General features: G+C 46.4%; 2 protein-coding genes across 2 annotated transcripts in view; one reads left to right on the top strand and one right to left on the bottom strand.

Annotated features, from left to right (window-relative positions):
* LOC308676611 (testicular acid phosphatase homolog) overlaps positions 1–716 on the bottom strand; it is a 43513-nt gene extending 42797 nt beyond the window's left edge. Inside the window, exon 1 of the mRNA XM_081342521.1 lies at positions 420–716. Within this exon, the coding sequence (XP_081198647.1) occupies positions 420–578 (159 nt within the window). The 5' untranslated portion in view covers positions 579–716. The remainder of the gene's footprint in view (positions 1–419) is intronic.
* Positions 621–16566, top strand: LOC308676617 (rab GTPase-binding effector protein 2-like). Its single transcript, XM_081342537.1, has 11 exons — positions 621–723; positions 1024–1254; positions 1399–1502; positions 1617–1766; positions 2897–3217; positions 5777–5872; positions 12055–12153; positions 13389–13529; positions 13646–13823; positions 14121–14191; positions 16306–16566. Exons 1-11 carry the CDS (start codon positions 717–719, stop codon positions 16357–16359), a joined length of 1452 nt encoding a protein of 483 aa, XP_081198663.1. The 5' UTR covers positions 621–716; the 3' UTR covers positions 16360–16566.
* The last annotated feature ends 131 nt before the right edge of the window (positions 16567–16697 follow it).

Below are 16697 nucleotides of genomic sequence, written 5' to 3' on the forward strand. Positions count from 1 at the left end.
GTCTTCTAGTCCAACCCCTGCTCAAACAAGAGATCCTATTATCATTTCAGACAAGTGACTGTCCAGTCCAGGGGTAGGCAACCTCGGCTCTTTTATGACTCGTGGACTTCAACTCCCAGAATTCCTGAGCCAGCTATGCTGGCTCAGGAATTCTGGGAGTTGAAGTCCACGAGTCATAAAAGAGCCGAGGTTGCCTACCCCTGGTCCAGTCTCTTCTTAAAAAACCTGTCCCGGAACGTGGCATTTTGTGTGTGTGTGTGTGTGTGTGTGTGTGTGTGGTGAAAAAACAGGTTTCCAATCCAAAGATTGAACTCTTTTTTAAACTACACTCTTTTGAATCCTCAGGCCCAACTTCAAAGACAATTCCTGGATATGCAAAAAAAAAACAACCCGTTTCGACAAACGCCTTTCCTCCTCACCAACACGCCACTTCCCTTCGGTTCTCTTCGGAAACGGTCGAGAAGTCTCGGGCAGTCCCGCCAAGAGCCAACCTTAATTAAACCTTTCAACCGCAGTATGTCGATGGTTCGGCCATCTTCGGCACATCTACGCTTTTTCTCTCTCTCTCTCTCGACCATTTCCGAATTCCTTCGGCTATTTCCGGTTCCTCTCGGGGAATTCCGGCCCCGCTCGGTCTCCGGGGAAAGCAACAGCAGCAGAAGTAGCAGCTGCCGCACCGCCAGCGCCGGAGCAGTAGTTAGAAAAATCTTGGCGGAATGGAAGGTAGGCGCGGACGCCCCCCCTCCCTTCCCCGCGGTGGGCTGGCGACCAAGCGGGAAGCCACGCCCCTCCTGGCCATGGGGCTTGCTAGAGAGGCGATCCTCTCGGCGTCACCCAGACTCAGCAAAGGTCAAAGGTCGCCGCCGGGATGTTTTAAGTCGGGTCCAGGGCTCGCAAAGTTTATTGGCTTGAGCCATGTGATAAGACTGGGGAGGGGGGGAGGAGACGGGCGGTTCTGGGTTCCAGTCTAGCTCCGTTTGTCATTCTCCCGTCCCTTGTTTTTTTCTTTTCTTTTCTTACAAGAGCCTCAGAGGGTGCAAGATGTGGGTGTGCCCCCTGCCCCGAATCTCTCTGGGGACCCCGATCCTGAAGAGACCGTCCGAAGCTTGCAAGCTCAGTTGGCAGCCGCCTTGGCCGAAGTGGAGACGGTCCGAGCTGTGGCTGCAGTGAGTGAAGGCACCAAGCAGGAGGCAGTGGAAGCTGTCCAGCGCCGGTGCCAGGAAGAGGTGGCTTCCTTGCAGGCTATCTTGAAAGGTGAAGGAGTGCAGGTCACGGTTGGGTGGGGAAGGAGCCCAAGGAGTTGTTTTGCCTAAATGCCTTAAAGCCTTTCCTCCTCATCCTGATCGGATCTTGCCTTGGAGGTGGCAGCTCAAAAGGTTGTATTTATTTCCTTTCTAGACACTATTTCCAGCTACGAGGCCCGTCTGTCTAGCCGGGAAAATGTTTGGAGCAGGTTGCCAAGGACCAACCCTCTGGACTCATTGGAGAAACAGATGGAGAAAGTAAGCGAGGCACTCAACCAGCATCTCTTTTTGAGGGCTGAGCTGAGTTTCCAGTGGGCAGGGGCGGGGAAAAAAAACAAAACACCAAAAACCTACGTCTGTCTCTTTCTACAGGCACAGGAGGATACTCAGCGACTCCGGGCCATTGTGCTGCCGATGGAGCAGGAAATTGCTGAATTGAAAGCAAAATTGGCCCACGCTGAGAGTCTGGTTCAGGAGCTGCAGAGTGAGGAGGCGAGATGGGAAAGAGGGACAGAAGGAAAGGTAAAATATTGGGATGCATAAAGGTAGGTTAATAGGGTGAAAATGCTGCGGAAAGGAGGAGGAAGTATGAAATATCTTACAAACCGTATCAGAAACTGATGCCTATCTCAGAATAAATAAATGCCAGCCAAGCCTTTGTGCGTGTAATACCAGAAATGTAAATCTGCAACTCTGCACCTGAGTATTGCAGGTGGATCTCAAAAAAGAATATAGATTGGCAAGGAAGACAGAACTGAATGACCCGGGGCAGAAAATGAATGACATGAGGACAAAGTAAATTTTACAGGATGGTTAAAAGCCTGTGAAAGTTGTAGATGAATCATTAATGAAAGACATTTGTTTATTCAAACATATTTATGAACTGCACAATTAATTAAAACTGTGGGCAGTGCAGCATATAAAAGTGGGAGAGCAAATGTTTAACTTCTGGTAATTTACAAGTCTTCCATTAATGATGGAAAATTCAGGGAAAGTCCTTTAAGGCCAGGTTATAGACATTTTTGGTTTACCAAAAGGCATATGCTTCCTATTCTGATTCTAGGCAGCTTACAACACATGAAATAAAACACTAATAAAATCCATCCGTAAACCCACTAAGTAATCACAGAACTGATTGAAAATTATAAATAAACCAGAGGCCACTGACAAATAAGTCTGAAAGCTTTCTTAAAATGGGCTTTTGGGGGTCATTTTCTGACACATAGCGCGGGGCCACATCTAACTTGGAGGGGTGGGGTGTTCTAGAGGGAGAGCAACATTACCGAGAATATTAATAATAATAATGTTGGAGGGGACCTTGGAGGTCATCTAGTCCAACCCCCTGCTCAGGCAGGAAACCTTATACCATTTCAGACAAATGGCTGTCCACTCTCTTCTTGATCTCTGGGTCTCAGCTTCCTTCCTGATTTCTTTCAGTATGGATACTCAGAGCATTATTTCGTCAGGTCATGCAAACTGGGCAAACTCTGTATGAAATTGATTGTGCCATCAGGTCTTTTTCAACTCCTGGTGATCGTAGAAATAGATTTTCTCCATGATGATCTATTCTGAATCTGAATTAAATGGTCCTAAAAATAAGACCCAATCTGAGCAGCTTGGAATTCTTTTAACTCCCATATTTTTCTTTTCAGCATTCCTTATGTAGCTCAGCTGAATCCCTTCTTACTGACCCCGAAACTGTGTCCACGGATTTGCCTGGAAGTAACCAGGCTCCTATGATGGAAGGAGGAGTAGCAGAGAAGTTTGCTTGTAATCTGGACAGCATCTCCATTGCTTCATTTTCCTCTTTGGCACCAAGTTCTGGGCATTGTATCCAACGCAGACGTCCCCCAAGTCCTGAGACTTGTTCCATTGCCTCCTCAACTGGAACCCTGGTGCCTGAGACTATTTATTTACCACCAGCGGGATACCAGCTTGTGTCTGAATCAGAGTGGGCTCAGCTCCAAGAACAGGTTTGTGTGTGAAAGACAAAGATAAGTTTATTGTTAGAGATATTTCTAACAAGATGCTTTTTGTGCTGCCTTTCGGGATATAGCCATCCAAAATAGTAACTTCTTTTATACAGAAAGAATATTATGTTCCAAATTACTTTCAAATGCTTCCATTTCAAGACTCCATAAACTTTCTTTTTATTTACCTACCTCTGTTGCTTCTGTCCACTCATGCTCTTTTCTGGTCATCTTCTCCCTGTACCTTTTTTGTGGCATTATGAAATTAAGCACCCTAAACTGATGTTGGAAGAATTTGGGAATATTACAAAAACATTTAGAGCAATTTTCCACTATGTACAGTGGTGTTTAACTTTGTGAATCCTTTTGACTTTCCAACATTTCTGCATAGACATGCCTTAAAATGTAATCTGTTCTTCACACAAGTCCTAAAATTAGATAAAGTGAACCCAATGAACTGAATGAAAACATCATACCTGTTCATTTATTTATAGAGGAAAATGATCTAAAGCTACACATTGGTGGGTGGCAAAAGTGTAAAAATGTTTTTGACTCATTTATTTCAATGGGTTATTTTTATCCAGTATGGAGAACAGGTCACGTGTTAGTTCATATTTATGCAGAAATATTAAATATTTCAAAAGGGTGCTGCCATGGAAGGCCTCACATAGCTACCACTGCTGTTTTGCAATGGCCAGGCTCAATGCCCCTTGTCAGCAGCAAGAGGAAGAAAGCAGCAGAGACGGGGTGAAGCGCAGGGCCACCAAAAGGGCAAAGATCGTCTGTGTGTGTGTGTGTGTGCACGTGCACGCCTAGGCAGATGGGGGAAAGTTGAAGCAGAGGCAAATGTGTCTGGGCAGGAAAAAATGTGAGGTCTTTGCCTAAGAATGGCATGGTCCTGCCTAATGACCACAACCAGGACAACTAAAATTGCCATTTCTAACCAGTGCTGTCACATGCTTTAGCTAATGACCACTTCACTTAATGATTGCAGTCCCAATTAGGGTCACTAAGCAAAGTCTTCCTGACTCCTTTTCTTGCAATTTCTTTTTGAAGGGGATGATTGTTAAGAAATGAAATACTGCCCTAAACCAAATTCTTTAAACCTTAAAAAAATGATAGGCTTAAAGCACCCATTGTCTTCCTTCAACTCTTTCCCCAAATACATTAAAAGAGCATCATAAATTTCAACCCTGCTTGCTTCGGAGGAAGGGGGGGTCTGTAGAAGTACAATATTGCTTATCTTTATTTTAGGAATATGAAAAGGGCAAGTAGCATTTATATTCGGCTTTCTTCATTGTAGCCCCCAGCTCTAAAATACCCTGCTGATTGAGGCCTCCTGATTGTCACCAGCTGTGGATGGATTTACTACTTGATAATGATTCTACATAATCAGTATTGTTGGTATTGGTTTTCAAGACTTCTCTGTGCTGCCTTTGTACTTTGGTGTTGTTCAGTTATCTTAGTGAGGAGTTTTAGCTGCTTTGGAAAGTATTTGGGAGGATATTACAGCTAGCTGACAATTTTTTTAGACTGCCATCAACTTTGTAACTCCCAGAGGGATAATTCCCCAGAGGAATAATAAGATAATTCTTATTAGCATAGTGAGAAATACAGGTAGTCCTTGCTTTACGAGGGTAATTAGGACTGGAATTATCATTGCTAAGTGATGCAGTCATAAAGTGTGACATCACATGACTATGCTGCTTAGCAGTGGCAAGTCTGGCAGTTCCCAATCATTGTGAAGTGAGAACTGTGTGGGTCGTTAAGCAAGGACCTCACATGTGTGTGACTTTTAACTTCCTGCCAGCTTCCCCACCGACTTTGCTTGGAAAACCAGCAGGGAAGGCCGCAAATTGCAGTTGTGCGACTGCAGGATGTTGCAACAATAATGCTTCCCATTATTCAGGATACTGCTTATAAGTGCTATTTGCTTAGAGCTTGAAGCATTGTTCACACCCACTTCACAGTCTGTTCCTATTGCTCCCCCCTGGGAGAAGGTTTTGAAGCATTTATAGCAGAACTACTAGATTCTGTATCAGCTTTGTTCCTTATGCCATCCATCTTGCAAATTCGCAGGATTTTTTTCCCCACCATGTACCATGTGTATGTATACGTTCGAACTAGACTGTGATGTTTCTCTGTGTCATATATATATGTGCGTATATGGGTATATGCATAATGGTATTTTGAGAGCTGAATGCAACAAAATTTCATTTTAATGTATGCTGATTAGTGTACATTTAAAGTGACAAAGATTTCCTATTCTATTCTATTCTATTCTATTCTATTCTATTCTATTCTATTCTATTCTATTCTATTCTATAATTAGAAATCCAGGCTAATTGCTGAGTGCCTAGATTCCTTCATGTGACGGCAGGGACACTGCAACAGATGGAACTTTTAAGGACCAGTCATAGATACTTCTTCAACACTGTTGCCAATTCAAATGGTCCCTGAACAAGTGGTTGTTAAGTGAGAACCATCTATAGGAAAATTTTGAGAGATGAGAAGCTAAAGGCTTCCTTTCCTCATCCCCTATATCCTTGGTGGCCTCCTCAGGTGCAACAGCAACGTGGAACTCTGGAGGAAAGAGCAAAGGAGAAAGCTAACCTGGAGGAGGCATTGAGACGTAGCAATGAAGAGTGCAGTAAGCAGGTAAACTTCATGTCTTGGAACTCATGCTTGTTCTAATGTTAAGTGGGATTTCTGTCCTTTCTCTAAGGACCTTGAGGTGGAATACAGGATTAAATCCATGTATCCATAAAGCATATGAAAAGACATAATAAAACACTAAATATCACATGGTGTAGTAAGATGGAGGGTTTGTTGTCACTGTGTGTTGGGGGGTGGGAACACAAAGGGAGGCTCAGCTAATCTCAATGTGTACATAGTTGTACTTTGACAATAAAGATTCATTCATATTAAATAACCGGGTTGCTACCAAATCACCTATATAAAAACAGGGAATTGCTCAGCCAGTGTCCAAATGGAGTCAGAGACACTGAGAAGAACTTGTGGTTTTTATATAAATAAATATAAAGTAAAGTATAAATAAATAAATATAAGTAAATAAGAGAGGCCAACAGGAGCATAGTCAGGTAAATCGACACAGTAGGAACATCATGAGGTAAATCACAGCACACAGGGCACACAGGAAAAAAGGCGGGAAACAAGGAAACTCCCCCTTTACTCACAGCATGCCCAAGATGGCGGACGTGCTGGATTGAGCTCCGCGATGGGCTCCAGCTTTTTCGGCGACCCTGGGAGTTAGCAGAGGGGTTTTGCCCTCTGTACTGGGGCCGGAGTGATACAATTGGACAGCTGACTTTTTAGACTTGAAACTGGCTCTGCGAGATTGTCGGTCTGGCCCGGAAGACCCCGGAAGAGCCGCAGCTTGGGTCGGCTCTGACCAGCTGGTTTTCGGCTTGCAACGGCCAGCTGATTTTCGGAGCCGGGGAGCCGCGGCTTAGAACGGCGTGAGGAGGATGCTCTGGAGGAACGGCGCGAGAAGGGGCGTTTTTGGAGCGTTTAAAGCTGAGGAGCGGCAGAGGTTCCTGAGGTTAGTCCCTGTGAGTTCCAGTGGTTTTTGGAGGGGGCCTTGGTTGGGCCCGGAAGATCCCAGAAGAGCCGCGGCTTTAACGGCTCCGGCTAGCTGGTTTTGGGCCTGTAATGGCTCCGACCAGCGGTTTTTCGGAGTCGGTGGAGCCGTGGCTCGGAGCGGCACACGGAAGAACGGCGTGTTGGAGTGGCTGGAACACCAGAGTGGCGGAGGGGCCTGCAGTTGCTTCCGTGAGCTCCGGCGACCTTCGGAGGGGCCTGGTTGGGCCCGGAAGATCCCGGAAGAGCCGCGGCCTGTAATCGGGCCTGACCAGCTGGTTTTGGGCGTGTAATGGCTTTGACCAGCTGATTTTCGGAGCCAGTGGAGCTGCGGCTTGGTACGGTGTGTGTAAATCTGGCGCGTAGAGCATCCTGCAGAATGGCAGAATGGTGAGATTGTGACTGGCGGGGAGGGCTTTACAACTCCTGGTACTCCGTTAGCCAGTGTTTTACCCGCCTATCGTCCAATTTCCCTCGATATGGCCTAGACCCTTCGTAGCCGGGACATCTACTGACTTTGCCATCCAGCAGGCTTTTACATTTTGACGAGTAACTGTCTAATTTCCTCTGACTTCCGTCCCCTGTAAGGCTCAGAAGGACCCAGGTGCTGAGCTACTGTGAGAGAGTGGCTCGGAGGTACCATCTGCTATGCCCCCTAGAGGTGAGAGCTCTATGGGGGCAGGCCTTACCCTGGATGTATTTTCCATTCCGCTTCCTGGTGCAGGCCTGCGACCATCGTGAGAGGATGGTGGCCGACCTGTTCAGAGGTTATCCAACTCGAGTGGCAGTGGAGTTGGTTAGGCGGTTTGGACATTTATTTATCCTCTGATTTAAAATCCTCCTTTTAATTATGGGTTTGCCTCTGCTGGACCCTCATGGACAATTATGGCTTGTTTACATTACTCCAGCACAGATTTACTCGCTCTCAGGGGTACCCCCCTTCCTGGGTGTGACCCGCCTGTTTTTCTATTTCTCCTCTTGATGACGGGCCCAATTATTGGGACCCTGAGAGATGGTTGGGTAGGGACAGGAACCCCTTGTATAAATTTAAGAAGAGGCTCTTGATTTGTTTCTTATCTAAATATTTTATAGGGTTAGGGAGGGGGGAGGGTTTGCGTTCTTGGTTGGATTTTGGGGGGTGTCCACCATTCGCTGTTCAGGCCCGGCCTGGAATAGATCATGGTCGGACGGGGCTTGGGCGGGTTGCCTCTGGGCCCCCGGAGCGGGGTGTGGGAGTACCTATTCCCACGACGTTAGGGAATGGCAGCAGATGCTCGAACAGAGGGCCGTATCAATACCCGGGAGTGCGTCCCCGCTGTCTTCAAGCGGTGATGCGCTCCGACCCTCTGGTTTCGTCCCGTGGTCCCGGGAACAGGGATGAGCAGCCACCTGAGCTCAGGCTTGTGTATTTCAATGCCAGGTCCGTAGTTAATAAGGCCCCGCTCATCCGTGATTTGGTTGAGGAGCGTGCGGACCTGGCTTGCATCACGGAGACCTGGTTGGGCCCAGAGGGAGGTGTCCCCCTGGTTGATATTTGCCCACCGGGTTTCCGGGTGCTGCACCGGCCTCGGGCTCAGGGTAGGGGCGAGGGTGTGGCGGTAGTCGTGAGGGAGACCTTATGTCCGCGGGAGGCCACCGTTGTCCAAATAGCCGGGTGTGAGTCTCTCCTCATGAGATGTGGCCCTAGGGCTCAGTTGGGCTTGCTGCTTGTGTACCTTTCGCCTAGTCGCATAGCAGCAGCCCTGCCTAAGCTTCTCGATATCCTCTCGGGGTTGGTGATTGAGTTCCCCAGATTTATAATTTTGGGTGACTTCAATCTGCCATCCCTGGGGGGATCATCTGAGTTAGCTCAGGAGTTCATGGCTTCCATGACGGCCATGGACCTGACGCAAGTAATTCAGGGCCCGACTCATGGGGGGGGTCACACGCTCGATTTGATTTTTCTATCTGGCTGGTGGTTGGATGATCTGGGTGGGGGCTCTCCAATTGTTACGCCCCTGTCATGGACCGATCATCATCTCCTGCGGCTGGTCTTCCATTTTGCCAATCCCCGTCGTGGGGCTGTTGAACCAACTAGATGGTTCCGCCCCAGGCGCCTAATGGACCCTGAGCGGTTCCAGGCAGCCCTTGGGTCCCCACCTGCCGCCTTAGTTCACAGCTCGGTCGAGGCCCTAGTGGAAGCCTGGGAAAAGGCAGCCACTGAGGCACTCAACCAAGTTGTACCCATGCGGCCCCTGACCCGGTGCAGATCCCAGTGGGCTTCGTGGTTTTCCGTGGAGCTCCGGGAGATGAAGCGTCGGAGACGGGGCCTAGAGAGCTGTTGGAGGTCCAGCCGGTCTGAATCCGACCGATTGTGACTAAGGTCCTTCACTAGGTCTTATCTCGCGGTGATGAGGACAGCGAGGTCAAACTACTTTGCTGCCCTCATCGCGTCCGCAGATAATCGCCCGGCCGCCCTGTTTAGGGTGACTCGCTCCCTCCTGAATCAGGAGGTGAGGGAGGAGCCCTTGCAGGGTCGTGCCGAGGAGTTTAGCCAGCATCTGTCGGACAAAATCGCTCGGATCCGGACCGGTTTGGCCTCCGACTGGGCAGAGTCTGACGGTGAGAACATGGGTGGTCTTGTCAATGTCATCTGGGAGGAGTTTGACCCTGTGACTCCAGAAGAGGTGGACAGGATTATGGGGAGGCTGAGCTCCACCACGTGTTTATTGGACCTGTGCCCCTCCTGGCTGGTTTATTCAGCTCGGGAGGGGACACGAGGCTGGCTCCAGGCAGTGATAACTGCTTCTCTGAATGAGGGTAGTTTTCCCGCTGCCTTGAAGGAGGCGGTGGTGAGACCCCTCCTCAAGAAGCCTGCCCTGGACCCAGCTGTTTTAAACAACTTTCGTCCAGTCTCCAACCTTCGCTTTCTTGCGAAGGTTGTTGAGAGTGTGGTGGCGCAGCAGCTCCCTCTGTTCCTGGAGGAAGCTGATTATCTAGACCCGTACCAATCGGGCTTCAGGCCCGGGTACAGCACGGAGACGGCATTGGTCGCGCTGGTGAATGATCTCTGGCGGGCTCGGGACAGAGGTTGCTCCTCTGTCCTAGTCCTATTAGACCTCTCAGCGGCTTTTGATACCATCGACCATGGTATCTTACTGCGGCGTCTTCGGGGGTTGGGAGTGGGAGGCACCGTTTTACGGTGGTTCTCCTACCTCCTGGGACATTCGCAGTCGGTGTTGGCAGGAGGGCAGAGGTCGGCCTCGAGGCCTCTTGTTTGTGGAGTTCCTCAGGGGTTGGTCCTCTCGCCTCTCCTGTTCAACATCTATATTAAGCCGCTGGGTGAGATCATTCGTGGTTTTGGGGTTGGGTATCATCAATATGCTACCCAGCTTTTTATTTCTATTCCAAACCACCCCAGTGATGCCCTCTCCGTGGTGTCCCGTTGCCTGGAGGCGGTCCGGGTCTGGATGGGGAGGAACAGGCTTCAGCTCAACCCTGACAAGACTGAGTGGCTGTGTGTGCCGGCATCTTGGGAAATTCAGAATATTCCATCGTTAATTATGGGGGGTGAAATATTACCCCCCGTAGATAGGGCTCGCAACTTGGGTGTCCTCCTAGATTCACAGCTCTCCTTGGATGATCATATAGGAGCTGTGACTAGGGGGGCCTTCGCCTAGGTTCGCCTGGTACGTCAGTTGCGGCCCTATCTAGACCGGGATGCCTTGCGCACAGTCACTCATGCACTCGTGACCTCCCGTTTGGACTACTGCAATGCTCTCTACATGGGGCTGCCCTTGAGGACTACTCGGAGGCTCCAGCTGGTGCAGAATGCAGCCGCGCGAGTGGTGGTGGGGGCTTCCCGATACTCCCATGTAACACCTCTACTCCGTGAGCTGCATTGGATTCCGGTTGCCCTCCGGGTAAGATTCAAGGTGCTGGTTACGACCTATAAAGCCCTAAATGGCATGGGTCCGGGTTACTTATGGGAGCACCTGCTGCCGGCATCAACTTCCCTTCGTCCAGTGTGCTCCCACAGAGAGGGCCTCCTCAGGGTGCCGTCGGTCAAAGAGTGTCGACTGGCGGCCCCCAGGGGGAGGGCGTTCTCTGTGGGTGCGCCAGACCTTTGGAACCATTTACCGGTGGAGCTCCGGACGGCTCCCGACCTTCTCTCCTTCCGACGTGACCTAGAAACATATTTATTTGAACAAGCCGGCCTGGTCTGATGGGTTTAGGGGTATTTTAATGCTTTGTATTAATTTATTGAATTGGGCCGTTGTATTTAATATTTTTTTAATTTTTATATATTGTATTTTATTGTATTGCCCTGTACACCGCCCTGAGTCCTTCGGGACAAGGGCGGTATAAAAATAAAATAAGTAAATTAAATAAACCAATCACATCTCAGATTCCCTCATGCAGTGGCAAGCTCCCTTTAACCAATTAGCTATAACTCTGTGTTCTTACTCATTGTCCAATCCTTCACTGCTCCAGCTATTAAATTTTAAATACCTTAACAAACACTAATAACATCATAGAAACATCCATGTAGAAATAGTTTGTCATTGCTTTCTACTGGAATATTTTATTTCCTAGATTGGCCTACCATTCCTTAAATTTTCTGGAGGTCTTCAAGTAGTAACCAGACCTGGCCAGTATCCAGGCCAGGACAAGTTCTTTCAACTGTTGTCATTTTCTGGAACTCTATCGATAGTGTAGTTAAAAATAAATATTCAGAATCTATTTATAAGAAGACAAATGGGTCTGCCTGATATTTGAAAAATAATTGTATGGGTAGTAGAGAGGATCCAAGATTATTCATTTGAGGTTTTGGGTAAAAATCTCAAGGATGATATAGATTTCTAGGCAGATGCATATGCTGTGGAAGGAAGCATTTCTTGAGATTCTATAGCACCAACCTATATATAGATCTTTAAATATCAAAACCAACTGGTTGAACTGAATGCAGATAAAGCTAAGAGAGAAGATATTGGGTGAATGTAGCCCCTAAGCCCCTAAGGCTTAGTTTACACCAGATGTTAAGCCAAAATCAAGGAAGCCACATTACAGCATATTGCATTCTGCAGAATTAGTCACAGACTTGCTGAAGAGAACATGAAAACCATAGGCAGTTTTGGTGATTTTAACCTGACACGTTTCACTCGTAGGGCAGCATCTTAACCAATGTGCATTGCTAGCTCATGCACAAAATACAAACTTCAGTTTCCACAAATCAGATTTTCCCCCTTTTCTCTGAGTAGGTGCAGGTTCTTTTGGCTCAGATCCAGACATCAGAGAACCTTCTCCAAAGCCTCCAAGCCACCGTGAGTGAAACGCAGCGGCAGACTCAAGAGCAGATTGTGAGTATAGTTAGAAGGGTGACATTGTTGAAGGCGAAGCAAAGGATATCAGAAGAATCTGAAGAGAAGCCTGGGGGAAAAATGATCCTGCTATGATGTGCTCAATTTGGGATCTTTAGAATTCAGACTTTAGCTAGGAGGAGTTCCAAGGCTATTGACTTGTTAATTTAAAAGCTATCTGGCCTTCTGCAGTAGCGGTTGAGAAAATAAGGTAGGAAATGAATTGCCTATCTGTGATGAGTAGAGCCTCAGTAGAACACTGTTGTCCAGATGAAACTATACAATATACCACTGGGGACTTGAGGACAGAAGATTTTCAAGTGCAAGTTGTTGCCAGGACATTCAGTGTTTTCCTACTAGGGATGAGGAGTTTGTGTATTTATTGTAAAATGTCTTGAGTAGAGTTTTCTCCTAGAAAGATGGCACGTATATTCCTTTTTCCAAGTGTGCCGATAGGCACAGTCCTTCCATAGTCCTTGACATGACCATAATTGATCCCATTTCCATTGCTAAGCAAGACAGTTAAGTCAGTTGCTTCCCATTTTACATCCTTTTTGCCAGTTGTTAAGTGAATCACTGCAGTTGTTAAGTGACTCATGTGATGGTTAAGCGAATGTGGCTTCCCCCATTTACTTTTATCAGAAGGTCGCAAAAGGTGATTGCATGAGGTAGTCCTTAAATTACAACCACAACTGAACCCAAAATTTCTGTTGCTAAGCAAAACGTTAAGTGAATTTTGCCCCATTTTACAATCTTTCTTGCTACAGTTGTTAAGTGAATCAATGCAATTGTTAAGTTAGTAATATGGTTGTTAAGTGAATCTGGCTTCCCCATTGACTTTCCTTGTCAGGTCGCAAAAGGAGATCACATGACCCCAGGACACTGCAACAGTCATAAATATATACCAGTTGCCAAGTGCCTGAATTTTGATCACGTGATCGTGGTGATGCTGCAATGGTCATAAGTGTGAAATAAGTCACTTTTTTTTAGTACTGTTTTAACTTTGGTCGCTAAACAAATGGTTGTAAGTTGAAGACTACCTGTATATCTTGTCCACTGTAGATTTGACAATTCCAAACCTTTCCTCACTTATAAACTCTGTGCCTACTCTTCTGGATAAAGTGTTTTTCAGAGGCTGTCATGTAGAATCCTTTAAATCCTCTCTTGGAGACATCAGTGGAAGGATAATTATTGGTTGCTGTCTGTCCCTTCCTCCCCTTACGGTTCTCTTCCAGGCTGATTTGGCTGCATCCCACAAGCGCCTCAGTTACGAAGTGCAGCGTCTCGATGCCGAGAATGAAGGGCTGCGGGGGATGAGTTCCCAGAATCCTCTCCCAACAGATGATAAAACTAGGAGCTTGCCCAGCACAGTGCCGGTACCTAGACTCCAACTTCTGATATTGAGGTTGAGGAATGAGATTTGCTAGAGTTGTAAGGATTGAATTTCACTATTAATAAGACAAGATTTCTTTCTCTCTTTTTCCTTCTGCAGGAGCTGCAAGCCATGGTGTCCAAGCTGAGACAAGAGTCTGCTTTACAACTTCGGGCTGCAGAGCATCAGGCTGAGCGCCTGCGAATTGAAATTATATCCTTGCGGGAGCGGCTGGATGAAGAAGCAGCATCTCAGTCAAGCCTGCAGGGGGCGCTGGAGAGAGAGCGGGAAGAAAGAGGTGGGCAGGGGGAAAGCAAAGAGTGATGGTGATCCTGATTGTACAGATAGGAATGAATCTCTAGAATTGGCAAGTGCTAATTTTTTTAAAAAAAATCAGTTCCTCTGCATTTAGAAACTTGATAACGAGGAATTCTGTTTAGCATTAACAACTTCTCCTTTTTGTTTCCTCTTCTTCCGCTGCTTCTGACTGAAAGAGCTTTTGCAAGGTAAGATGCTCTCCCTCTGTATGGGCCATATATTTCCATTGTACCGTTAATGCATGCTCACGAACTGGACCTTTTGTCTTGCTTTCCAGCCTCTTTGAATAGTATTCAGAGTGAGATGGAAAGGTTGCAGCAAGGGCAAGAAGAGCTGAATAGAATTCAGGTATGCTTGAATTCCTACCCAGAAACCTTCACTTCTCAAAACTTGGTTCCAGTGTATTTTTTTCAGTCTGGTGTCCTTGCAGGGCCTGAATTCTCTGAGATTTCACAACATCTCGCAGTGTCTGATACAATCTCAGGGAATTCTGGGAGTTTAAATTCTAACCTATTTGGAAGCCATCACATTGGGAAAAAGTATGTATTTCTGCCCTGCCATATCTTGCAGTTTCACATCGTAAAGCAATTTGCTCCTCCTATAATTTTTTAAAAAATTTATTTATACAATTAATTTTATAACGTTAGCGAACACTTGACTTTCTCGTTGAGTTTCGATAAACATTAGCAATTGGGCCTGCAGAAATGCCTACTGCACTGGATTATTGACTCGTGGGTTCCTTACTTGTGAAAGATTGGTTTAAATACATTTTGTCGCAAACTTGCTAGATTCTTTGAATGCAAGGGTGTTATCTCCAAACAAAAAGAAAGAATCAGGTCAGATGGTTCCAAATCATGTAAAGTCAGGAGAATAGGAGAGGATCAAAATGCTTCTTAAACTGCCCATTTCCTCAGAACCAACATGATCCCATAAATGGGGCTGACAAAAACATTTCTTTATATTTCTCTAAATTCTGCTACCCACATATGCTAGGTTTCAGTTCCTCTCCTAGGCATCGAGGACCAAGTTAGGGAAGGCTGCAAATACTTCTGCTAATGTGTTGGATAAAATTGAGGCACTTTAAAATCCTGCTTCTAACTAGGATTGTACCTAAAATTTCCTCACTTGAATGCATTAGTCGTCTCCTGAATCATAGCTGTGTTGGATTTCAAGAGTCTACAAAAATGATCCTAATTAATTGGATTTGAGAAGCTGATAACATTAACTCTTGAAATCTATTGCTTAGTTGTAAACCAGACGTGTCCAACTTTGTCAACTTGTAAGACCTAGGGACTTCAACCGTCAGAATTCCTCAGTGACACATGCTGGCTGGGGAATTCTGGGAGTTGAAACTGCCAAGTCTTAAAGTAGCCAAGGTTGGACACCCCTGTTCTAGCCTTTTACTAAACGGACTTTCATATTTCAGTTTGAGGAAGATGACGCACTGGCATTTCCCCCCCCCCCAAATATTTCTAAAATGGCCTCAAAGAAATCAATGTAGTTCTGTTGCAGGAGTTACCTTAGCAGTTGACCAGACTGCTTTTGGTCAGGCCTGGTTGCAGATGCAGAGCTGTAGCTTTCTACTGCAGAATCTGTGGAATTTCTGACCTGTAGAACATCCCCAAGCTGGAGGAGTATAAACATTTGGAAGTGGGAAGATGAAATGGGAATATGGTTGAAAAACAATGGCAAAGCCATAGCTAAGTCATAGAAGAGAGGCCCAGAACAGATTTGGATGAGGTAGATCTTTTCTCACAGAACTTCAAGCAGTATTATGTGCTCTAAGCAATTTGTTATATATATCACATTATCTTTATAGGCAAGTTAGTGTACTATTCTATATGGTGAGCAGTCCCCGCACACACACGCGCACACACACACACACCATGAGTCCACTACCCTTGCAGTCTTCATTAATGCAACCTCTCTCACTTGGTTTAAAGAATATGTGTTCTATGCAGTAACAATTGGCTGCTTCCAGGGCTGTTTGTTTATTGTGGGTGACCTCAGAATTTCATTCAGTTCTTCAAAAAAATGTTTTAACTCTCGATGTTTGAGAAGAAAAATGTGAAAGGATGTAGGCAAAGCAGAGACACAGTGCAGGGCTAGTATTGCCCTTTCTCACAGCGTTCCAATCTGAAGGCAAAGCCTCGTTCAGATGGAAGGCATTGTCTTAATAATAATAATAAAAAATTATATTCAAAAAGTTAACGTAAGAAACAGGCAGGCACTTGCCTTTGTCCCAACAGCCGCAAGCAGCACTCAATTATGATAATTATAATTGTTAGCTTTGGGGATTGGGCATATTTGTGTGGGTGGACCTCCTGTTTAAGCTGACAAGTGTGGATGGTACCTGTCACTTTTATTTGCGCACCTGAGTCCTTCTGGCCATCTCATGTACTTTGGGGGTTGTGAATGATGTTCGTGGGACTCGGTCATCTTCCTTCTTTTAATACTTTTAGATGCAGCCTGATGTGACAGAAGCCAGTGGACTACCAGGGAGGCCAGAGGCTTAGACTGAGGATGAGGAAATTGGGCCTCTGTGTTCCCATCCCTGACACTCCAGGAACCTCAGGGAAATCATGACTTTGCAGGTACCAAAGGGTCAAATTGCTCTTCCAGAGCCTCTCCAGGTCTTCTCTCTGCATGGATAGGAGTACCAGAACTCTGGAGGTAGGGATGGCTGGGTTCTTTTGTTACTCCCCCCAACCCTTGTCCGGACACTGGAGCCTCCAGAGAACAATAAATAAGACTTTTTTATAACCTTCTTAGCCTTTGCTTCTCCCTTTCAAAGTCAATTAATTAAGCTTGAGGTGGGGGTACCACCAAGTATTATGACAATAACAAAAATGCA

This window comes from Vipera berus (genome assembly GCF_964194415.1).
Source record: "Vipera berus genome assembly, chromosome: W".
Taxonomy (NCBI): Eukaryota; Metazoa; Chordata; class Lepidosauria; order Squamata; family Viperidae; genus Vipera; species Vipera berus.

Bases quoted from the DNA above. Each gene is read 5' to 3' on its own strand.
- LOC308676617 (XM_081342537.1), top strand. The intron at 1,767-2,896 runs GTAAAATATTGG...TTTTCTTTTCAG, and splicing joins AAAGAGGGACAGAAGGAAAG to CATTCCTTATGTAGCTCAGC. The intron at 12,154-13,388 runs GTGAGTATAGTT...GTTCTCTTCCAG, and splicing joins GGCAGACTCAAGAGCAGATT to GCTGATTTGGCTGCATCCCA.